Source organism: Protopterus annectens, chromosome 10.part0, assembly GCF_019279795.1.
Source record: "Protopterus annectens isolate FY-2018-M chromosome 10.part0, PAN1.0, whole genome shotgun sequence".
NCBI classification, from domain to species: domain Eukaryota; kingdom Metazoa; phylum Chordata; order Ceratodontiformes; family Protopteridae; genus Protopterus; species Protopterus annectens.
The window spans coordinates 763,719,875-763,745,316 of NC_056744.1; the positions used below are offsets into that span (position 1 = coordinate 763,719,875).

Genomic DNA, 25,442 nt, shown 5'->3' on the forward strand with positions numbered 1-25,442 from the left:
GTTGGTGAATATGCTGAAAAGAAGAGGTCCAAGAATGGATCCTTGGGGGACCCCTAGGGTGACAGGTAGGAGGAGAGATAAGGAGTTTTGCCATTTTACTGCTTGTTGGCAGTTTGATCGTCTTGAAACCACGCTAGTGTGGAGTGGCTGAGATTAAGATCGGAGAGAAAAGAAAGGAGTTTGGGATGGGAGACAGTATCGGAGGCCTTGGAGAAATCTAGGAATACAGTAGGTACTAGTTACCGTTGTTTCAATGTTGATTTACTGTGTTGGTAAAACTAAGTGCTGTGGTATTACTATGACTGGGGTGGAATCTGTGCTGGGTGTCACTTAGTAGTTTATTAGTGAGGAGATATTGCATTATTTGGGAGCGTATACATTTTTTGTGGAATTTAAATAAGGGGGATGGAATGGTTATTGAACAGTAATTAGATGGTTCCACAGAGTTTTAATTCTGTCTTTTATTTACAACAACATAAACTTATTTCATAATGAAGGCCATCATGTTCAAAGATAATAAATACACTTTCTCTTATAAATGTTCCTGTCTCTCCTGTATGCCACATATATTTCTACTAAGTGTTAGCATTGCTGAGGGATACCTAAATGATGAATATGAATGATGCAGGGCATTAGTTATTAATCACCATGAGATGCAGAATAAAGAAATAACAAATGTGTTTCTTTTTCACCAGCTTTACAGCTTAGAGGTTATGGCCCTAGCTATAGTGTGTACAACTTAATTTCAGTTACAGGCAAAGGTAATAGGGGATACATCCAGGAAAGGCTTCTTGATTAACAATTGATTGACTGATTGACTGACTGACTGACTGACTAAGTTGTTTACTTATTTATTTGCATTTGTTAACCAGCTAGCATATGTAACCTGGTCCAAGGACCCTTTTTCAGTCATGGCCTGAGATGATGGTAATAAAACATAAGCAAAAGGCAAATAATTAAGTTTTATGCAATATAAAAGGGAAAAGAAGACATAAGTAACAAAGCTAAATATGGTGGCAATATTGACAATACTGATGGGCATAAAGCTTAAACTAAATAAATTTAATTTGACCCACAGTTGAAAATACAGTTATATTTACATAGAAATATGGTTAACAATGCAAATCATTTCAAATGGACATATAGTTTAGGTTAAACAAGTTTGTTTTAGGCAGTAATTGTAGAAGTCATATAGAGCTGAATGAAATTTACCATTTAAGACCAAAGTGTGATAGTAAGTAAAGTATGAATGTGACAGTGTATATAAAAAGTAAACTATGATGTTATTTGCATATAAACATGAAAGGTAAGGAAGTAATTAAGCAATAACCCATGACTGGGTGTGGGTAATGCTGGATTTACCCACAGCTGATGTAGTTTGATTGGGTCTACTTGACATGGTCGACATTCCAAAATGTCAAAGACCATATGGCCGAGACCATATGATTGACATTTGAAATGCCGACCATGCAGAACCGGCATATCTGTACAGTGCAGAATGGAAGATTTCCATCTTCTGCACTGTAGTGCGATCTTGGAGTTGGTATATTTAAGTTACGGGGGGGTGAGGGTCAGACCCCCCTGCTAACAGTGTTAAGGTAAGTGTTTGTTGTTGTTTTTTTTGTTTTTTACATGTTCGACATTTCAAATGTTGATCATATGGTCTCAGCCATATGGTCTTTGACATTTTGGAATGTCAACCATGTAAAGTAGACCCGTTTGATCATAATGGTGAAACCCGAGTAATAAAACAAAGCCAACCATGGGTAAATCCAGCATTACCCATACCAGGTTATGGGTCATTACAACTATACAATGACATTATTTAGGAAAGCAATTGCTTACCTTTCTTAAATAATGTCTTTGTATAATGGCACATTTGCTGATGTACTGCACATGCATATGGGACTTGCTTTCTCTTGCTTGCACAGTATATCAGGGCTGTTCAAGAGAAGCAATGAAGAAAAAAGAATTTCCACTGTTGTGTTTTTTTTTCTTGCCAGTCATCTGCAAGAAACCCAGACAAAGCCCAATATAATGAATTTGGGGGGTGCTGGCAAAGGTCCAAAAAAAAAGGGACAGAGTTTATTTCTGTTATCAACTTAGAAAGTTGCTTGACGAAAATGTTTTGTGTTAGCATGTATTTTCTGAAGGATATAAAGCCTAAACCTCAAATGTCTGTCATTATTTAATGACTTAAACCCCCAGCAGCTTGTCAGAAAACTATATTTTTTGTGAAGAAAAAAAAAAACTAAGAGGCAAAAATCTGGACATTCTATGAAAATCCAAACAGTTCAGAGGTACGAGTCCTAAATGTCCACCATATTTTTGCCTGTTTTGCATCCATTCTGCAACAAACAACTTCAGTTGTGTTAAGAGGCTACTAGATAGAGAAAAATATGAGTTTGTAAGATATCATTGTGGAAGTTCCTCAAAACATTTTGGATATTTCATAAATGTGATCCATCCCACAAGGAATTAATAACTGATTTCAAGGAAATATAAATTTTTTTTCTTCAGAAAACAAGAAATCAAAAAAAAAAAATTCAGTAAATTTAAGCTGATATCTTAAGGCTCTGCTTTCATTTTTTTTTTGCATGTCTATTACATGTTAAAATGAATGTTCTCTGATTTCTTAAGGTTTCTACACAAGGCATTCAGTCTACACCACTGAACCTTGCTGTAAGCTGGAGATGTGATCCTGCAACCACTGACCTTCGAATAGACTATAAATACAATGCCGATGCTATGACGACACCTGTCGCTTTGAACAATGTTCAGTTTCTTGTTACAGTCGATGGAGGGGTAACAAGCCTTCAGGCCGTACTTCCACCAGCTGTTTGGTAGGATAACCTCTACAACACATTATTTAGTTATTCAAATTTTTTATATAATACATGCTTACAGATTTAGATTCTGACTAAATAAAAGTTGATCAGTAAGTATAAAACAAAGCAGCACCTGAATGTAATATTTTGTTATAAATGTATTTATTCATATTTCTCAGTCCATGGAAGTTCCATTTTACATGATGTTAATCTGTTTTATTATTGTTTTTTTTTTAATCTGTTCATTTGTTGAAAAGTACAATCCATCCAATCTCTGGAATTTTTTTTTTTCGCATTTTTACAGGAGCAATCCAGGAACACTCCCTGGTTAAGTGACTTGCTCAGATTAATACATAATTCAAGCGAAGACTAATCAAATCAAACTCAGTATTAAAGGATGACACCTATTAGTTCATACCCATTCTAACAAGACAGACATATCTGTGTTTGCCTGGTGTTAAAAGAAGACAATTAGTGATTCTACCACTAAAAGCTTACTTACTGGTCTATTTATTTTTATTTTTAAGGTACCAGGGTATAAAGTCAGAGTGGGATTTCACAGGAAAGATTTGGTATTAACCATTTCAGAAAAAAATCAAAAGAGACATACTGGGAAAGATTTAACTCTATTTTAGAAAGCAAAGGGAAAGTAGAAAAAATCCTACACTGATCAAGAGCATATGAAAGTAATAATGACAAAAGATAGGTTGCATTCACAGTATGACAGAGGGGACTTAAAAACATTTTCATAAGAAGACATAGTCATACTAAAAATGGTATAAAGATGAGTCCATTTTTGTTTTTTATCAGTGTGCATACTGAAGATTCTGGGAAGGATATCTGTATGAGAGGAAAGGGCAAACAGTTATGGTGCAGAGTGAAAAGACTTATGACAACAAGAAGATATGGCCAAGTAGGATGAGAATTCACTCTCCTGCTCTCTAGGTTGTTTGTATATTTTAGTATGTGCACTATTTTTCTGGAATGAAACAGCCCATTCCACCAGCCAGGTACTTGTTTTTTGTATTTTCCCCTCATCTTTCAGTATAATTTCCAAGAATGCATAACATACTTTTGGGTGACTTCAGACTATGTAAGGCATATAGTACTATGGCAACCCCACAGCAGTATGAAAATAATGTATAATGATGAACGTTTGTGAGCTGCACTTACAGTGAAAATTATTCAATGCATAATGGGGAACATCAGCAGTGTGATCCACTATAATAACTGTAGCGTAAGGTGTTTACCAGAATGGCATACTGCTGCACAGTGAAATGTTGTTCTTTAAAATGTATACTCTGCATGAAGCATTACAGTGGAATAGCATATCAGCATCAAAGCTTGTCAGTAGCAATTAGTACAGCCCCATCCTGCATGAGCTAAGCTCTTCGCAAAGCTCAGCAACTATACGTGCCATGTGCCATTCTGAGTACTGAGATGATAGCAGTTAAAAGTGTAATCAAGTATATGCAGTATGCTCATCTGAGTATATCCCTGCTCATTAGTGCTCAGAAACATAATGGCGTCCAAACACGGAGTGTCTATAACAGCCTAAGGTAACAATTATAGCAGATCTATTATACACAACATTTTTTGGAATACTCTAAAATAAACTATTTATGGTTATAATGGGCAAAAGCATGTATTAAGTGTATAAGGTCAGCATTTGGAGAAATGTGTACATTTTAAATGTTAGATGGGTCAGAGGGGCAACATTATGAGGTGCAAGTACAAAACAAAAATGTATGGCTTTACCTCAACAGCTTCTTTGGAAGTCTCCATTAAAGAATTCTTTTGTAATAGTCTCTGCTTTCCTTTCATGAGATGAACAGGTACAAAGATGACTGGGAATCATATTAAAGTAGTTGCCCAAACCCTGGTTATGGAGGTGATGTTCTCCAATGGTATAACATTTTTATATGTTCTGTGCTTCTAGCCCCAACAACCTGAAAATGGACCATTAGCTAGAAACCTGGACCAAGCTATCAGTGTCTCTTTCCTCTGAAAGGAAAATGAAAAGTCAGTCAATCAAATGCTGTGCTGGGGTGCCTTCTGTGAGGAGTCTGCATGCCCTCCTTGTATTCGTGTGGTTTTCCTCTGGCTACTCCTGTTTCCTCCCACATTCCCAAGATTGGTCATTCTAAATTACCTTAGGTGTGAGTGTGTGCATGTGTGTTCCTTCTGAGGAAGTTTGGGTGCTGTGCTGGCAACTAGACATAGTAAAACTATATTGTCACTTGTTCTGTGGACCAATGTTCCACTGTGGCAACCCCTAACAGGACCAGCCGAAAGGAGAAGAATAATAATCAATCAAATGCTGCATCAGTAAAGTAAAAACATGAGAGAGTGATGGTATTAGCAACTGTCCAAAGGACCTTCTAATGTATTTGTAGAAAGTGCACAATGTCAGCTGCATATAGGTTTGCAACCAGTGCAGCTAAGTGTCCCAAAGAAGAGATTAACTATTTGTATATTATGGACAGGAGAGAAGTAAAGCCAGAAAAGGGAAGGACAAAGGCTATCAACAGCTGGCCTCAACTTATAAACAAGACGTAGTGATGGACAATTTGCTAACCTGGCAGCCTTCTTTTAGACCTTGCAAGGGTCCACTGCCCTGACCATGTGGTTAGGCAATGTTATACACAGGCTGATAAAGTGACATAACATTTTTTTTCATACATCAGTTTGTTTGAGGTTTAATATACAATTTTTTGCCAGATTGCACGTCAGTGCAGCTGTCTGTTCAACAACATTTTGCACACATATTGCTGAAAGCTGGGTAATATAAGTGTCATTAGTATACTAGTTAGCTGTAGTTCACATAGCTTTCACAAATATTAATTAATATATCAGTTGGGTCCATTTCATAGCATCCAAAACATATAAATGAATCTTTACAGACTAACTCATCCCTACCCTGTCCCCGTCCAACATTTCCTTTATACCTTCCATACAGCACCCTTACCCAAATATAGACATATAGGTTAATCACACAAATATTAGTAAATCCCACTTTATTGTGACTGCTGCCATATTTTGTTTATTTTCAGAAAGTAGAGGGGCTAGACCATAATGACCCTTTTTCAACCATCACCTATTTACAATTTTATTTTATGTATTTATTTACTTACATATTTTATTTGTTTCATAACTGGGGTAGCGGGCTGATCCTAAAATAAGTAATTTCAGCCACAAACCAGATTTAAATATGAAACAAAGTATACATTTGAAACAAAAACTAAGTGTTATATTTAAGCTTAAAAAAGATGTACACAGTTGATACAAACTTCTATTATAGTTAAGATTGAAGAAGATTTGTAAGACTAATACATAGTTCAGTGGTTAGTAGTTACAGGCATGACAATGATGGCATTCACAGTTTGGGAAATTGACTATTATAGAAGCAAACAACACAAAATGGCTGATGCAGCGTATAGACGGGTAGTATATCACATGAACATGGATGCTCTTTACAGCAATAAAGACATTTATATGTACAGAAGGTTTCTATTCACTGGCACATTCACAGTAATACTGGGATATACAAGTTAAAAAAGATTTACCATAAAGAGAGCTACTAGATTGAAGAAAGAAATTATTTCATGCTGTGCTCCATACAGAAACCTGAATTAATGCTGATTGGTGACTTGTAAGAAAAGTTAGGAAGAAGAAGGTTTTTTGGCAACCAAACTTTATTGTTACAATAAAATTTCATCATAAAATAATATGAAACAGTAACAGAACACAGGTAAAATATAACCAGCCAGACAGTAAATATTTGATAAGAATATTAACAAATATTATTAAGAGGGCATAACCTAGTTAATAATCTATTTTATATTGACTTATATACATCTGGCAAGAAAAAAAAAACAGAATGAAATTGCTAAAAAGAACAATAGACAAATAGTGGGCACAACTTCACTGCTGTAAAATCATGTTAATGTATTACATAATAATGATTAATGCTATTATATTTTACTTATTGTCTAGGAAGTGAAAAAAGTTGGTCCAAAACTCAAAAGTATATTTAGGGACTTTGTCTCGGGGGGGGGTGCCACAAAGTGTCTGTGTGATAAAATAACCAGCTCTTATTGCAGAGCCAGTTCTACAGAGCACTCTTTATAACCTCTTTTGGCTTTTTCCAGTAGGAGGCTATATAAGTGAGCACCATGAAAACTGCAAAATCCATCCAGGGAATAATACTCCCCTTGGGCTACTAATTATTGGACCCCCTGTAAAGAAAAATTATTTTTTTGTAGGTGATAGGTATCTGCACCCAAGCAGATAGAAGTTTGGCAAATCTGTTCCATAGTACAAAAATAGTTTGGAAGTCCTAGATCTAATGGTCTATAGTGGAATCTGAAAGCCAGAGGTTAGATAGACAGCTTGGGTATATAAACCTTTCCTTATACTATCATGTGGTGACCAATAGCCTTTGTGTGAAAAAAGAACAGTCATGTCATAGGCATAGGGATTCATTTTTATCTTCGTTAGCTCATTTAAAAAGGTCTTCGACATTCCAGGCGTATATTGCAAGGTGTTGTTTTCCAGCCACTCATTTAAACTCCTGGCATTTGTCATGGTACTATCTGTGATCAAGAGGTGATAAAACTCGGAAGCTTGTATGGTAAGTCTCGAGTTTATACACCCCTTAGTGTTTAGTATTAATTTCTGCAAGGAAACATGTCCTTCTTTAACCCTGTCCTGAAATGGAATTCTGCTTACTAAATACCTTATTTGGAGGTATTTCTAGAATGTATCCTTGCTTAAAAAACACTTCAGTGCTAGAAACTGGAAGCCCCATAAAGCACATGCCCCCTCATTTTGAGAGTTTAGATCACAGAAATATGTGATACCCTTGAGTTCCCAATCAATAAATTGAACCGCTGTGTCTTCTATCTTCATATGTGGGTTAATCCAGAATGCAACTGTTGAGCTCCAGACATAATTTGGTGGAACCGTCTGATACACTTGCCTTATAGCACTAAAGGTTTGAGCTATGGTGAGCCAACCTCACAAATGTTGAGGCAGGAATTTTGTAAACCAGCTTAAGCACTTAGGGCTGACATTCTGCTCTCTATAACAGCCCAGAGAGGTAACTCCAGTGTAGATACACTGAGCAGTCTAGACAGTAAGAAAGCCTGAGCATACTTAATCCAGCATAGACTACCAAGACCTGAGCTGCCTACCAGTACCTATGCAATGTATTGGAAGAAGAGCTCCTGATTCTCCCATATGACATATAGTGTAGCAGAATATTACAGTCTGGATAGCAAATTGTATTTATAGCACAGGGTTCTCACCTCTGAAAAGGCTTTCTGTGATGATGCTGTCTTGGAGTAGTCCTAGGATAAATGTATTGAACACCTCCTCATTGTAAAGGGCTTCCCTTCCACCACTGTTCTGAGGATGTGTAGCTTATCCCTTTCCTCGAGCAGCCAAAAGAAAACTTGTCTTGGGGGTTGCCAACTTTGCTTCATAGGTAAAGAGAATGGTACACCCACCTTCCCTATAGGTAGCACTGAAACATTGTTGAGATTTAATGCCTCTGGAGACAAGTTGTATAAATTGCAACATATCCCCTTTCCCATGCTCTCCTGTAATCTAGCAGCTGCAGGTTATTCCTGCTGCTGTAATCCTCCATGCCAACACAGGCCACCATTAGTTTTGATAGCTTAGACTCATGAACGTCTACTAATGAAGAATATTGCTGAAGTTTTTCAGCCTGCAGGTTGACCACCAATTCCAAGGCTATTTAGGATGTACAAGTCTATAGCAGTATTTAGTGGCACATTCTCTTATTTAATGATAACAGTATGCTCTACTACCTTCATCCCCAGTTCTTTTTAGCAATCCATCTTAGCAGCAGCGTTGCCTTGGAGATGCAAAGTCATCTCAGGATTAATGCTGACTTAATTATATCATTCAGTGATTCACATTGTTATCTCTTACAACTTAAGTATCAAAACAGGAAGCCCAAAGTACAGAGGGATTATTATGGAGTGACTAAGTTTTTTTGGCAGCTAGGAGTCTCTGAAAATAGTTGTGATTTCCATGACAGTTAGCTCTGCCTCCAGGAAGGAGAAGTCTGGGTAGGAAAGTGCAGGCTGTGAGAAATAAAAGGTAGTGGATCTATCTTGTAGAAGTATTTTCAACGTATTGCGGTATTTATATTGTGCCTTAATGTTTCTTATGCCAGGTGGTAGTGCATCTCAGAGTTTAGATCCAAAGACTGTGAAAATTCAGTCAGAAAAAAAGGGTGATTGTCTGAGGAGCAAAGCCTCCTAATTCATCATAGATCCAACCCTGTCATTAAGGAACAGAGACACAGCCAGCTCAAAAGTTTCTACATGACCTCCATCTCTAACCACTTTACTATAGCTGCTAGAAGGGAAGTTGTAAAGAATGTATAACATCAACAAAATACAATCTACATTAAATTCCACATAAAGATTAATTAACCTGTCTTTACATATGACCTTTAGTCATAAACAAGTGGCAGATAAAAAACACCATACTCCCTAGGAAGACAGGACAACACTCAGACTCTACAGACTACCTTTGGTTTGCAACTGTTGAAAAAGCTTCAGTAAAAATCACTCCAGCTAACCAGAACCACCTACCACTGAAAACATTAAAACCACAGAAAACACTGAATTGAGGAAAGAAAAATCTCTTAAAATGCCTTAAAGAAACCCACAAATGCATCTTCTCCACAGACAAAGAGTAAACACTTTAACAAGCACCATGTCATTAGACATCTTTCCAATTGTTACAATAATCCAGTGAGGAACTTCCAACTGTAAATCTGTGCATATATTCTACTAACAGATATTTATCAACCTATATAGATAATAAAGGTTTAATGTATACATAAATATTTACAGAGATTATTTTTTTGGTAAAAAAAGTGTGAATAGTTGTATACTGTCTAGACCTGCCAGCTGGTCATATAATGTAATAAAATGTAGATTGATCAAATAGATTGGATAGCTACATATTATTTGTTTAGGCAGTCATTTGCTGCCTGCAATTGAATTTTCAGTATGTACTGTTTTACATACTATCTATCAAGTAACTGCTTGAAAATTTAATATGTGAATCATTTTCCTTCTAGAACACTGTGTAACATATGGTCACACTACTATGATTTATGCACTGCATAACTCCAGGAAGTAATTTTTACTCGGTATCTGACATTAGCTGTGCTTGGATACAATACTTTAAAGTAATTATGCTCTGTATTTTATGTCAGCTCTGCTTTATTATATATATTGCACTTTCTGTAACTATACTTAGCATTCTATATGTACTATATCTCTGTTTACTGAGCATCCCTGCACCAAGGTCATGGCTGAAAAGGGTCTTTGGACCAGCTCATTTACTCAATTAACACAGCTTTAAACAAATAAATAAATAAGGTATGACTGTTGATGTAATATTATAGAGTGAATGTTGAGGTTGAAGTTTAGAGACTACCTGATGTGATAATTCTGTGAATGAGCTGAGAGTGCTATTTAACTGGAAGCTAGGAGGCATGACAGAGGTGTGATGGTGCTCATGTTTAAGTATGTAGTTTTATTCGGAGATAACTTGAAGTTCCGTTCCTCTTTGTAGACACATAGATGCACAGAGTAACGTCATATCACATGTGCGTTTGCAGCGGCCCTTCCATAGACCTTCACATGGTTAGGGTTAAAGATGTGCAGTGTCTTATAAAGCAAATAAGGATGATTTTTTTTTTTTTGCTTTTCAGCTTGTTCATGTACATTGTCCTTGTCAGTGAGGGGTTGAGGTGGAGACTGAGATACCTAACAGCAAGGACAGTGCCAGTATGTTCATTTTGTAATGCTAAGAGCATAGAAGGGATGGAGAGGGACTTTGCCAAACATCATAGTTTTGGCATTGTTCTAGTTAAGAACAAATTGTCTTGAGCCAAGCCAGCTGAGGACTGCATGTAGGTCTTAAAGCATGTCTGTCCAGATTAAATGAAAATATTTTGAGGCTTGAATATGATAAGATCATCTGCATATCGAATAATATTGGAGATATGAAGGGCAGACAAGAGAGAACTGATAAAAATATTAAAACCATGTGGGCCAAAACTTGAACCTTCTATTAGAACACATAAAACAGGAGCAACAGAAGATAAATCAGTGCAGTTTTGATTCCAAGCGTGATTTGTGAGTAAATTGTTGGGAGCCAAAAAGAGGAAAAGCAATAGTTAAGGGGTAGAGTATGGTAACCAAGGTCAAAGACCTTGTTTAGGTTGATAAGACAGCAGTGAGTAATCCTGAGACCATGGCAGTGGGCCCCACTATTAAGATCTCATGTCAAATAGATTACCAAAACTGGTTTTCTAGTTCATACACATGTGTATGGGTACCTAGTAACCCAGAGCTTCAATATGACATTGGTGTTAATGAACAGATCCTTTGTGATTGTTGATAACTGCTGCTATCTGACTCATATTTTCCAAAAACATTTTATGCTAGTCTCTTGTAAATTTAATCGCTAGATTTTTTTACTTGATATGCCACTAATCTGCTTGAAAGCCTTGAACACTGAACTTAACTCCTCCTTTACACCTGTTTCCATATTGTTAATGACCAGGAATACCATGGGCCTAGCATGCACTCACTATAGGTTAATAGGTTGATCAAATACCCTTTAAGAAAATGCTGGCAATCTGAATATAAATTGCTGAAACCACTTTCAATGATTTTAAGCATCATTATTTTTTGTTTTCCAAGTGAACAAGCCCTCCAGACCCCCATCCATGTGAAGGACACCCCAATATCCCCAGACATAAGTATGCCTACTCAAAGGTCACCCAAAAGTGGAGAAAACAGAATACTTTCAGTAAGCTGCCTTGGCAGTAGCAGCATTTGCTTAAACAATAGTCAGCAGAATGACACATTTCCCCATTCATCCTCCTTAACTTGCACTGACTAAGTATGCACTTCATCAGAAGCAAATTACTAAGTTGAAATTTTAGAAATATGGAATTTTCCACTTCTCAGCTCATTCACACAATATTGTTCATTGAAACAAATGACTTTCAGGTATCACCCCTACATACACAGTTCTGTACAGTTGACCATCCTAGAAGCGCATACACTAAGTTGCTGCCATGTCTGCCCATCACGTGACTCTCCTTATATCTTCCACGACACTATGGCATGGAATTTTTTACTTTCCCAGCTATCTTTTGTTATGTCTAACAGATCCCTGGGTAGCCAAAAATATGAAGTTCAAGAGAAAAAATGCAGAGGACTGTGGGACCTGTCTAATAGCAAATAGGAAACAGGGTAATTGCTGATCTCAGATTTTCACTTCCTGGTTCTATCTTATCACTAGATATTCCCTCATCTGATGTTGTTTCCTCTTACTCAACTATTTTCTAACTTTATTTTGTTTCCTTTTTCCCAGCCATACAGTTTGTCTAACATTTTCATTTCTCCCTTTTAATGTATTTGATTCCATTCCTTTCACTTATATAACACTGTGGCTATATCTTAATTTTCTCTCTAACTCTGTTTTATTACCAGTTGTTCAAATATTAATATTTGCTTCTGTCTCATCTTTCTTACCCATTATTATATTTCCTAAGTGTATTCCCTCTTCTGTTATTCATCTTTTCCCCTTTCTGACTTCATCTTTGTATTCATACTTTTTAACCACCATCTTCTCTCTGAGTCTGCCTTTTTGCACACCATCTCTTAGACAATTACAACTAATTTTTCCTGAGGATATCCCCATGTAGCACATCCTCCACAATTTTGTATTTCTTTTCTCATCATCTCCAGCCACACAGCCTGTAGTTATCATGTCTAAGTATATCACCAGATGTTTTTTTTTCTGCCCTCCTAACACTGCGTCATTAGACAAGTCATGTCTCTGCATTTGTAGAAATGTGTCTGACTTCTTATATTACAGGCTTTTCTCACTGTCTAACACATTCACACATAATTCCTAGCCTGTTATCAATATACACTGCTGTCTGTTTAAACCTGCATTGATTGTCATCCTTCTTGTAATCCCTCACAAGGTTCTACAAATATTTCCTTCCACTGGTTTTGAACCTATCCCATCAGAATTACTTTTTATTCTCTAGTTATTTTCTATGTAATCATTCCAAAATACATAAACTTCCTTTCTGACAATTTTCTTGTCTGGTCACATAACTATGTCCATTGTCCCCTCTGTGCGTTGACTAGTTGCACCTTCTTGCTAAAACTGTCATGTGCTTTGCTCCCATATATAACTTGCTAGCCTCAACAATAGTCTTCCAACAATCCTTTAATTATGTGTCTCCACATGACCATTATCCATATCTGTTTCATCTGGGGTATTAATCCGTTATCGAATTCAAGTTTGTGGAGGAGCCAGAGACAATCCCAGCACTCTGGGTGCATGAGACATAGAACCAGATTGGGATACAACTTCAGTCCATCAAAAGATAGACATACAATACTTACCTGCATCCTGCACAAACACCTTTAGACATGTCAGCTCACATATCAGCATGCATTTGTGATGTGGGAGGTAACTAGAGCACCTGGTAGAAATCCACAACAAACATAAGTATATTTCAAATGCGGTCTTCTCAATCTTATGTCTGCCTTTTCGTTTACTTTCAACTGGCCTGCATGCAAGGACTTTCTCTTTTTTGACAAAATGAAAGCAACAGAGGTTGTGATGCTGTGCTGCTTCCCTTCTCAAAGATAAAATATTGTTTTGGAGGTAAGTGCCAAAAAATAAGATGTCCAATAAATCACTGAGCAAGGAATGAATATGAGTAAAGACATAGTCTTCTATTTCATGGAACTGATGCTTTCCAAGCTTAGGAGGTCAAAAAGAACTGCTGGGCTTTGTGAGATAAAGCAAGATCTCCTGTAACTTTATGCAAAATGGAAAATGGCAGACTATGAAGATATGGATGTTCTTATCTCAAGATCTCAACTCAGTTACATTACATTTTTGAAAGGGTTGGTAGGTCAATTCATGACATTTTCATTCTTTCTTTCTTAAGCTCCAGTTCTGTAATAAATTAATCTTAGGACTTCCAAAACAATGAACAGAAATAGCAATACTACCTAGCTATCTAATTTAAGGATGTAATGATCTGCAGACTGATTGCCTAGTAATTATCTATGAACCTATAAACCTATAAAATCATGAGAAACAGGGAATCTGTAGCTTCCTCCTATCTCCAGAACATGAGTTAAGTGTCTCAGCACCTTAAGTTTCCTTTTGCATAAAGGATAATATTCCATCAACTCTAAGAAATAAACAGATTTGGGCCAAGATGGTGAGCAGTTAACAGCACTGTTTTCTAGCTCCATTTCATTTTAACATCTCTGACAGGATTTTTACTAAAAAACTAACAGAACATTTCAAAACTTGATGGCTTTATAGTTGAGCATCTGCTGAAAGATTTAGTACAAAAAAATAACAGTCTGAAGCTCTTTTTTCCTGTCAAGAAAACTAGAAAGAACTAATTGTGTCAGAATGAGCTACTCAAGCCCAGTGTACATGACGGTACTATGAGAAAAGACATACAGGCTATACTAAGTAAATCAGTGAGTTATCTGCAAAGACAGATAAATTAAAAAGCAAAATGGACAATTTTAAACAGGAATGTAAAAAACAAGTTGAAGCTCTGAGTGAATCTCTTAAACAACAATCATCACAAATCTCGAGTATAGAAGAGGCATGGAAGATTACTTGAAAATGAGAATAACACTGAATTTTTTCTGAAACAAAACAACTTATTCCGGGATAAAATAGAAGGTTTAGGGAACAGATCTAGAAAGAATAACATCAGGATTTATAGGATTCATGAAAAAGAAGAGGGAGACAGTATGATTCAATTCCTTAATACCTGGCTGCCTAAAACTTTGAACCTGCCTGATGCTTTTTCCTTTGGCATTGAAATGACATATAGATCACTTTCTAACTCATCTTTAATAAAAAACCCACCTTCATCAAGGTCAGTGATCATAAGATTTTTCTCAAGTCAAGATAAGGATATAGTCTTAAAAACTGCATGGACTAATTATCCAGTTAAAATTAAAGAAAATACTATAAGATTTGACAATGACTATTCTACATTAGTGATGTCCAAGAGAAAAGCAGATGTGCCTCTTGTTAACAGCTTAAAGAACAACAAAATTAAAGCACATATCTTGTCTCCAGAAAAAATAAGGATTCACCTTCCTGAAGGAAATAAGATTTTTAACACCTTGGAAGATGCAATGGACTTTATACAGAAAAATAAAACCCTAGAAAAAAAAAACAGAAGAAATGGACTGGAATCTATCAACTTCTTTGAAGAGAAATGCAATAAGAAATGCTTAGGTAATAAAAGACAAAAACAGTAAAAAAACTGAAGTACAAATGAAAATCAATGTATTTCATGGTTATGGATTCTTATTAATTTAAATAAATGATTGAACACTTATGAACAGGTGCTGCATATTATGTTTTACAAGGTAAATTACTTATTTATTTCTCTACTTCAAATGGTTACTATTTTCCTTTCTAAAGTGTTAGCTTTTGATTCTTTTAGATATATTAAATTAAAGCCACTGAATTTCATTTGCTGTTTAAAAGGTTAAACTATTCATCTTATTAAAAGTTAATCATCATTATGATGACTTATGTTGGGCAGCACACTTTCTGATATCTTGGCATAGTTGAGTAATGCGTTATTAAATATAATACAAGATGCAACAAATGACACTAAAGAGGGATGTTAAGTTGCATTCTGGATTCATAAAATGGTCCAGTAGTGTGCTACTGACAGTATACTTGACATGCAATAGCACACAGGCAAGACATACTGTGTTATAAGCAAAGTATAAAAAATATAGCTTTTTACATATATAAATGTTATTATTAGAATGATATCAAATAATTAGAGTAACACATACTTTTACAAGTTAAACATGGATCACACATAACTGTCATTCTTTAATGCAAGTTTATATGCTATGTCTCATTTAAAAAATGACAGTCTGCTTTTTATTAAACATCTCATACAAATAGTGCTTGATGAATCATTAAATGTTATTTCTTTGAGGGCAGTGGCTATTTAGTGGTTGGGATACTTTGGGATTTTTTTTTTTTTTTTGGTTTGGAGGGGTTTGATGGACTGGTGTGTGGTGTGGAGGTGGCCTGGATTTATTTGTGGATGTTTTTGTATGAACTGGAACTGATGAATTTTTCATTTTTAAACCCTTATCATGAAAACCAGCTTGAAATAACTTAAGAGTCATGAGCACTTTTGTGATGCTACAGGAGTTCTACAATTCTAAGAACAGTCCAGGTTCCTTTTTCCTGTCTAAAAGTAAATAATTATAATATTTTGAATCATATGCCAAGATGTCAAAGAACACAAGTTAAATAATAACCAAAAGACAGTGAATTGCATTTTAAACCACTGTCAGTTATTACTTAGTTCTGAATGCTTGCACTATACCAAAAGGATAGTTTATATACTGGCCTATGGAATGACACTTCTGATACAAACTTTAGGATTGTCTTTCTCTGTTACTGTATCTTTTTAACGATAACAAAACTTAATATCTCAGAAAAATTTATTATGGAAAGTTTGAATCAGAAGACTTTTCAGATGTTTATTCAGATACTATTATACATAACATTTAAGGAAAACATAGGACTGATTCTAACAGTAGTACTAGATTAAAGAGTATCAGATATATAAGGGTAAATATAAATATTATATTATTTAATACTCTATACTATGATTATAACTAAAATATAAAATCTAGGAATATAGCAATAGTACAAGACATAGTATACAAACAGAAATAGAAAGAGATCAGAATAAATAAATATTATATAGTTAAAGACTAGAAATATGCCTACAAGGATGGGAGATTGGCATAGTGGTTAAGCTGTTCACCTTATATGCACAAGGTGCAGGATTTGATTCTGACATGGTGTAATTGGCTGGGCTTAGAGTGACCCACAAGGAGAGTTAGCCTGGTACTAATTTATGAACTTATGGTCCTATGAACAACTTTATACATAATAAATAAAATAGAAAAAATGTAAAATCATCTGACCTATAAATTAATAAATATGAAAATAACAACTGACTTCCTCCCTGTAGTAGTTCAGGGAGATAGTGTGAGGTACAGGGAGAGATGACTGTAGAGTTATTTAGTTAGGTCAACTTATAACAAAGATTCTGAACACCTGTGTAACTTTTCTTATTCATGGTAACTCACTGACAGGCTTTTTTTTAAGATGATGCATACTAAAAATATGAGACACATGAATATGAATCAGAAGGATGGGCTAAGTAGTCTAGTGAAGAGTTTGAGAGGTATTTTGTTCATCTGTTTCAACAAACTAGGAATATGTTACTCCGTGGTAGAATGTTTTAAGGTTTTATTACTGGGTAATATTTTTATTTGTTTCAAAAGTTTTGTACATAGCTGAAGATTTCATATTGTTATATATAAAGTATATAATAAGTTCTGTGCATAAATGTGATTTCATTATACTTGTGTTTTTTTTCTTTCTTACGTCTGATTTTAAATGCATGTCTATTAATATAAATGGTTTGAATAATCCAGTAAAGAGAGGGGAGTCTTTTCAAATACTTGTAATTACATAAAGTTCAAATAGTATTTCTACAGGAGATACATTTACTTAATAAAGATATAAACTTTCATTAAAGAATTATTTGGTTTTAGTAGGTTCTGGCTTTCGAGCTAAAAGAAGGGGCACCCTCATTTTATGGAAGTACTTACCAGTAATGTCTAAAGTAAAATATACCAGTGTTGATAAAAATTGTATGTTAAGGATTGTTATACTTGAGTGAAACAGAAAATGTATTCGTTGATGTACTCTTATTGGAATGCAGGGATTAGAACTAAAGATGCAAAAAATTACTTAAATACTACAGCCTATTACATGAAAGGTGTAGTCATAATGGCTGCTGATTTCAATTGTATTTTATTAGACAAAGATTCCACTGTAGATAGAATCACAGCTTCAGCCAAACACTCAACAAATTTTGTATATCTAATGAATTTAAAGGATATATATGAGATAATGAAAACAAACTCATTTCAATTTACCCATTATTCATATAGATATGGAATATAAACAAATATTGATAACATTTTTGTCTCAAACAATCTATTATCACATATCAGAGAAGTTTCAATAGTTTCATGTCCATTATCAGACAATAATGCTGTAATTGTTGATATTATTTTAAAAGCTGATAGTCTAATACATCACAGGAGATCACCAGTGTACATTATTGAAATAAAAGGATTCAAGGATTGGTATGTTAAGGAGATCAAAAATTTCTTAGAAATAAACATGAATGGTAAAGTAACTAACATTGCCCCATGGGATTCACTAATGGCTTACTTAAATCGAAGAGTTACAAGCTGGTATATTAGTAAACCAAGAGAATGGTACAATGAATTGAATACACTACATGCCAAAATAGACACACTAAAGTTAAATCTAAAACCAATTGCCGGCATCAATCAGGCTGAACATATAAACTTAAATACAAAATCTGTTGAAATTCAACATAATAAAGTTTCAATAAACCTGGAAAAGCTTAAACTTTAGGCATATTCAGTAAACCCTTTAAGCTTGCATAGATTTGCTCTTAGATCCAAGAAAATATATAAAGTAAATCATATCAAAGAAATTATAACACATATAAATGATAAAAAAAGAAAGTAAAACAGATATTAAAGATATTCTTGAGAGCTTTAAAATATTTTATGAAAATATAAATAATAATGCAAATAACCTACTTAATGATGATGTAATACAAATAACCTAGATAATGTTGATATAGTTGAAACTTTCCTAAGTGAAAATATAAATGATAAATTAACAAATTAACAAATAAAAAAACAATGACAGACCATTCACTTTAACAGAAATAAAATATCAAATAAAAAAGTTAAAAAATAATAAGGTGCCGGGCATAGATGGTCTTATACCAGAGCTATATAAAATACTACCAGATGATGCAGCTAAAATATTAGATAAGATGTGTAGAGAAGTAAAAACAACTGCCAAGTCCTCCCATCAGGGAAATATTCCTTTCTATCACCTACTTTAAAACAAAATAAGGATCCTACAAAGTGTTCATCATACAGACCCATTTCACTTTTAAATGTGGACTATAAGATGTTCCTATCCTTTTTAGCTAACAGAATTAATCTACTTATACCTAAACTAATTAACAATGATCACGCTGGGTTTATTTTAAATAAACATACATAAATTAATAGACTATGCAGATAAAAATAAAAAAGAACTTTCTGTCATTAGTCTTGATTTAGATAAGGCTTTTGACTTAGTTATTGGTTGTACTTGTTTAACACACTTAAAGTGTATAATTTCTCACCTGAGCTAATTGCATACATTTCTAAGTTATACATTAACTCTTGTGCTTATGTTAAATAGGGTCTTTTCTTTCTAATTCCTTTAAATTACAAAAAGGCACAAAACAAGGCTGCCCATTATCACTATTACTTTTTGCATTAGCTATATAGAACCTTTGCTAATAGTATTAGATCCAGTAAGAACATTAATAGTATCAAAATAAAAGATTTCAAACTAAAAATTCAACTCTTTGCTGATGATATTTTACTAACAACAGGAGATATAGAAAACTCTTTAGAACATATAATTAGTTTAATGAGTCAGATTGAAGAAATCTCAAAACTTAAGATTTAATCTTAATAAAATAATACATTATTAATTAATAAAAATTTAAAAAAATTCATACAAAAATATTCTAACTTCAGTTGGAATAGCAATCAAATGAAATATCTTGGTATAACCATTATGTCTAATCATAAAGAAATGATACAAACAAACTTTCATAGGTTCATAGGTTGGTATTAGGCTATCAGCCCTTGTGGCCTCTACAAGCCTAGCCATAACAATTCCCTGGCTATTTCTTCCCACAATATTTACTTCCTTGGACCCCATCTAGCAGGGAGACTGACATGATTCCTGGGGTAAATTTCCTATCTCCCATCCAGTCATCAAGGTTCCTTTTGAAGAGGGCCAAGGAGGCACTATGCTTGACATGTATGGGCAGTCTATTCTAGAGTATGGAAAGTCTCTGGGTCAGGAACCTATCCCTCCAGCATATTTTGTTCATTGTGATGACAAGGTTTAGGTCCCTGGAGCTTGTGGCTCTGATGGATTGGGATTTCTTTAAGTGTAGCATGTCCAACAGCTCTGGGTTTGACATGGCCTTGTATGTTAAGCAGAGATCGTCTCTGAGTAGACAATATGTGACAGAGTATAGCTTGAGTTTTTTTAGTCGGTCAGCATAAGGCATTTGCTTTAGGCCTGTGATTCTTTTAGTGAGGTGTTTCTGTGGCCTTTTCAGTTGTTGCAGATGTCTTGTGAGGTACATACCAAATGGGGAATTGTACTCTATGATGGGTCTAGTGAGGGATGAGTACAGTGGGACAATGACCTCCTTTTTTCTGGATGAAATGCCCTTAGTGATGAGGTGTGCCACATAGAAGGATTTCCTGACTGTTGTGGCGATGTGGTTATCGAAGGTGAGACCACTGTCCACCTGTGTTCCTAAGTCTCTTATCACACTTTGGGTGTTTAGTGTACTGCCACCTATTTGGTAATTCATGGGTACATGTTTTTTTCCCAAAGGGGATAACTATACACTTCTTCTCATTGAGCTTGAGCCCATGGCTCTGGCAACAAGCATCTGTTTCTATAAGGCCCTTTTGTAAAATATCCACATCATTTGGGGATTAAATAATGGCTCCCAGTTTACAGTCATTTGCAAAGTTTGTTAGCCAGAGTCCCTCAGTGTTGGCCATACTTTAAAGAAGTAGATGCCAAACAAGAACAGTCCCAGGACTGAACTCTGAGGTACTCCACTTGTCACTTGTCTGGAGCTGGATTTGGTGTTGGCTACTTTTACAGTGTGGGTTCTGTCAGTAAGCCAGTTGGCAACCCATCGAGTGATGTAGGGATTTATGCCCAGCTTAGTAAGTTTATGTATGATTCCAGAGTGGGGGATGATATTGAAGGTCTTGGCGATGTCCAGAGAAGCTGTGTGGACTGCCTTACCCTCATCCACGGCTCTGGAGACTAATTTGAAGAAGTCAATCAGGTTCAGGAGACATGATCGGCCCCTCACAAACCCAAACTGGGTGGGTTCCAGGGTTTGAAGGTTGCCAATGTGTTTATAAGTTCCATGATAATGCATTCCATGGCATTGCAAATCAGGTTCATCAGACTGATGGGACGGTAGTTCCCAGGATCCAAGATGGATCCCCCTTGTTGAGTGGGATAACTGTAGCTGTGTGCCACTCACTGAGCACAAAGCCTAAGGTGGGACTATGAGTAAACATGACACTTAGGTGAGGTGCCAGTTCATTTTGTAGTTCATGTAGTACACAAGGGTGTTGATACATTTTTAAGTTTAGTCACAAATTGGAACAAATTCTTCTGTACTATGGAAGAGCAATTAATTATTAAGATGGTAATTCTCCCTCAAATATTGTTTGTCTTACAATCTTTAGTACTATCTCCACCAAAAATTTCAGGAAGAAAATAAATAATATTCTACTTAAAATTTGTTGGCATCCTAAGAAACTAAGAGTCTCTTTTGATTGGCAGAGAAAAGGTTGGGATAATGGTGGAATAGGATTCCATGATATTTTATTTATGCTCCTTCAACAATTGTAAAAGTTATAGTGTTGTGGATAAATTCATCTCATGATTTAAAATGGAAACAATTACATCAAAAAATATTTTATTTATTTATTTGTTTGGTATTTGTTTAATGGGAAAGTCCGACTGGGTATGAGCCCATTTTCAATGGAGGCTTAGGGAGAAAAGCTCGAAAGCACATATTAAACAGAATTTAAAAAAATTGACCAATGCTTACAAATTTTAAAACAATAACAAAGTAGTACAGTTTGTGAATACAATGAAAGAAAATAAGCAAAATATAAGGCAAGCAAAAAAGTTGACCATACATTATATACAAGATAAAAGAGAGTTCCTAATATGCGTGTCACATATTGATGCATAAAAAATATATAACAGAATAAGTAATAGGTCATAAAAGCCATATTCTATTAAAATATTATTAGTAAATAATAAATATCACAACAGTTCATAAACAAAGAGTGCCTAATAGTTGTATCTCATTATCAAAAGATTGTTGCATACATGGTATTACGACTTCTTCTCAAATTCCCTATTTAAATAACATAATTTCCTCTTTCTAAAAGTTCACATATTTTAACCAATGTATTAAAGACTTGATATTTTCTGTTTCTAACTGCATATACAAATGAGTCCTTAGAAACTCATAACTTCAACAAAATGCTAGTATTGAAACAACAAAATAATTAAATTTATTGGCATCAATTCTGAAATGGTACTGATATATATATATATATATATATATATATATATATATATATATATATATATATATATATATATATATATGTATAGATAGATATACATATTATATATATATATATATATATGGGTTACTGTTGTATTATCAAAAACACAATCCATTGAATTGTGTTTCTGATAGTACGCTTTAGTGAAAGTGCATATTGTCGAAAATGCATAATGTCGACAATATGCACTTTCGCTAAACAAATCTACATAAAAAAAAAAAAAAACAATGTAAAAAAAAATAACAGTAAACAGTGTTATGCAGGGGGGGTAAGCCCCCCTGCACCCCCCACACTCCCCTACTTTATTATTCTCACTCCGAGATCGCACTACAGTGGGGAAAAGGGAAGATTCCCTTATCCCCACTGTACCACGATGTCAGCGATAGCTTTGTTAGTTGTAAATCAACACTATACGTTGATTTGCAACTAATGGTGTATGCAACTGCATACTTTTTTTAATTTCCCACTCCTCATTTAACAGAAGTGCATTTGTTGAAAATTTAACATCCAAATACAGTCAAGATTCTGAGAATTCACTAATTTTGCAAATATTTAGAGACTTTGTGAACACAGAGGTAAATAAGATATTTAATGTAGGTAAGAACTTGCTCCCCAAATTATTGGAATTCTTAATAAATATCAGTAATAATAACATATTTAGACAATTCCTATTGGAACTACTCCTCAAAAATTAATAATGAAGACTTCTCTGAAAAATATAAAAAATTAATATTAAAACCTACAGATAAAACTACATCTTCATTACATTGGAAAACTTTCACTTGGAAATTTTTACACAGAGCTTTTGTCATTCCTAACAAAATTACAATTATGTATAAATCAAATAGAATTAAATTCTGGAGATGTGATTCTAAAATAATAGCTGATTGGATGCATATGGCATATGAATGTGAAGTCATCTCCCCTTTTTGGAAAGAAATTAGTAACTTTATTCAAGCTATATGGTCAGACAGATGTAATATTTCTAAATCTTTAGTTTTATTTAATGCTCCAATTCCTAAGATAATTCCAAGCATCCAAGTGCTTCTTCTTTTGTCTATTCTTTACTATAGCCAGAAAAGTTAAGGGCTCTTCAGATTTTCCCTTAGAACTAGCCAGTTTTCCAGTTTCAGCATTCAAAACTGTTTCTTTGTGCTCAGCACTTGTTCAAAACTCATTGTAAGCACTAAATAACCTACAAATTACTAGAGGACTCAACTTTCCTCACTTGTCAAGAGGAAAACAGTTTTTAGTAATTAAATTAATAAGCACCTATCCAGGCATGTCAAAGGGTCAACTCCCCGTGTTTTCTCCTGTCCACCTGATGAATCTGAGCATTTTGGGGCAATGTAGCAATTGCCTCATGTAAAGTGACAACCCTGTCCTCCTACCACCCAACACTACAACCTGTAAGAGATGCACTTATGTAGCCAAACTGGAAGCCACGCTCTCTCCAGCCAAGACTAGACTAAACAGTCAAGAGGAGAAGGTAAACAAATGCACCACACCACACTCAACACATAGTCCTTCAAAACTTACACCACCAAAACCCACACATAGAAACATAAAACACACACCTACATTCACTGAGGCTCTCAATAAAAGTCTGCCCAAGCAACAGAGACCTCCAAAGCTGAAACACAAGCAACCACCACCCCCCAACACTACCTAAATGGCACATAGCCCCCAAAATCAGTGTGTCACTCAACCACAGCCCATAAGGCAAAACAACGTGCCTAACACTCTAGTCATAGGTAACTCTATAGTCAGGCACACTGATGTCCCACTCACCAGGCAAAACAAGGAGAAAGTTACTGTCAGCTGCCTGTCGGGTGCCATGATCCGCCACATAATGCACGCACTCAGGTCACTCCACAATAAGTATAAATATGACGCTGTCATTGTCCATGTTGGTGTGAATGACCTGAGATGTACCTCCCTGGACTACATGAAAAGAGACATGGAGGAGCTCTCGGATCTTGTAGCCCAGGCAGGTATGACTCTAGCTGTGAGTAGCATCCTGACATTGCCCAGAATTATACCACAATACAAGGACAAAATGATTGACTTCAACAATTGTCTAAGCTTCTGGTGTCATTCTAAGGGGATCCACTATCTGTCTGCCTGGGACGACATTTATTTATTTATTTATTTATTTAGTTAGTTAGTTACATTTGTTTACCAGGAAATTCCGACTGGACGCAGGTCCTTTTTCAGTGGATGCCCAGGGTGAAAAGCTCCATATCATGTACATGATAAATAGAGATACAAAGTTTCAGCAATAGCAAACATTACAGGTTGTTGGCTTTAATACAATAACAAGATAGTGATTATCAACAGTATATACAGTAAATGTTGCAAGTTAAGATAGTTTCTTGTCATTTATAATATTAGTAATAAAGCTGTCATACAAGATGTTAAAGTATGCAAAGACAACTAGCTATTTCTGACTGTGGTTAGTGATCGACAGACCATGATGCTTTGCCAGAGATAGTCTGCACCTGTTGCCCCTGGGATTCTGGATACTGGCTAAGGCTCTTGCCACCCCTATAGTGCCTTTTTTAGGCAAGGTTCAAATGACAGATTCACCACCGTAACAGGTACAAGCAAGCAAAATCTGAGGGTAATGCTGCTCAATGCTAGAAGTCTAAACCTCAAAATGCACTCACTTGAGGCATGCCTTAAAATGGAGAACATCGACATCTGTGCAGTGACAGAGACCTGGTTCAAGGCTCTGAAGAGCACCCTTGCATTACCAGGCTACAACTCATACCACACATTTCGGACACCTAACCTGGACCGAAACACTAAAGGTGGAGGCATGTCCATATTCATTAAGGATATCCACACCTCCAGGCTAGTTACTCAACATAATGCATGCAAAATTATCCAAGTGCAACTAACACTGGGCAAGACTGCAGTCCAGGTTGTAGCTTGTTACAGATCCCCCACCATGCCCCAGGATTCCCACTCCTCATTTCTTGATATACTGGAAAATATTAAGGTACAACCCAATACCCTAATAATGGGCAATTTCAACTACCCCACCATCAACTGGAAAAACTACTCATGTACTAACTCATTTGCTCAACGTTTTTTGGAATTCTTAAATTCCATTGCC

At 35.3% G+C, this 25,442-nt stretch overlaps 1 protein-coding gene across 10 annotated transcripts in view; it reads left to right on the forward strand.

Annotated features, from left to right (window-relative positions):
• SGIP1 (SH3GL interacting endocytic adaptor 1) overlaps positions 1 to 25,442 on the forward strand; it is a 1,172,197-nt gene that overhangs the window by 1,080,222 nt on the left and 66,533 nt on the right. For all 10 annotated transcript variants that reach the window (XM_044085575.1, XM_044085576.1, XM_044085579.1 and 7 more), the window contains one exon: positions 2,641 to 2,843. In XM_044085575.1, the coding sequence (XP_043941510.1) occupies positions 2,641 to 2,843 (203 nt within the window). The remainder of the gene's footprint in view (positions 1 to 2,640; positions 2,844 to 25,442) is intronic.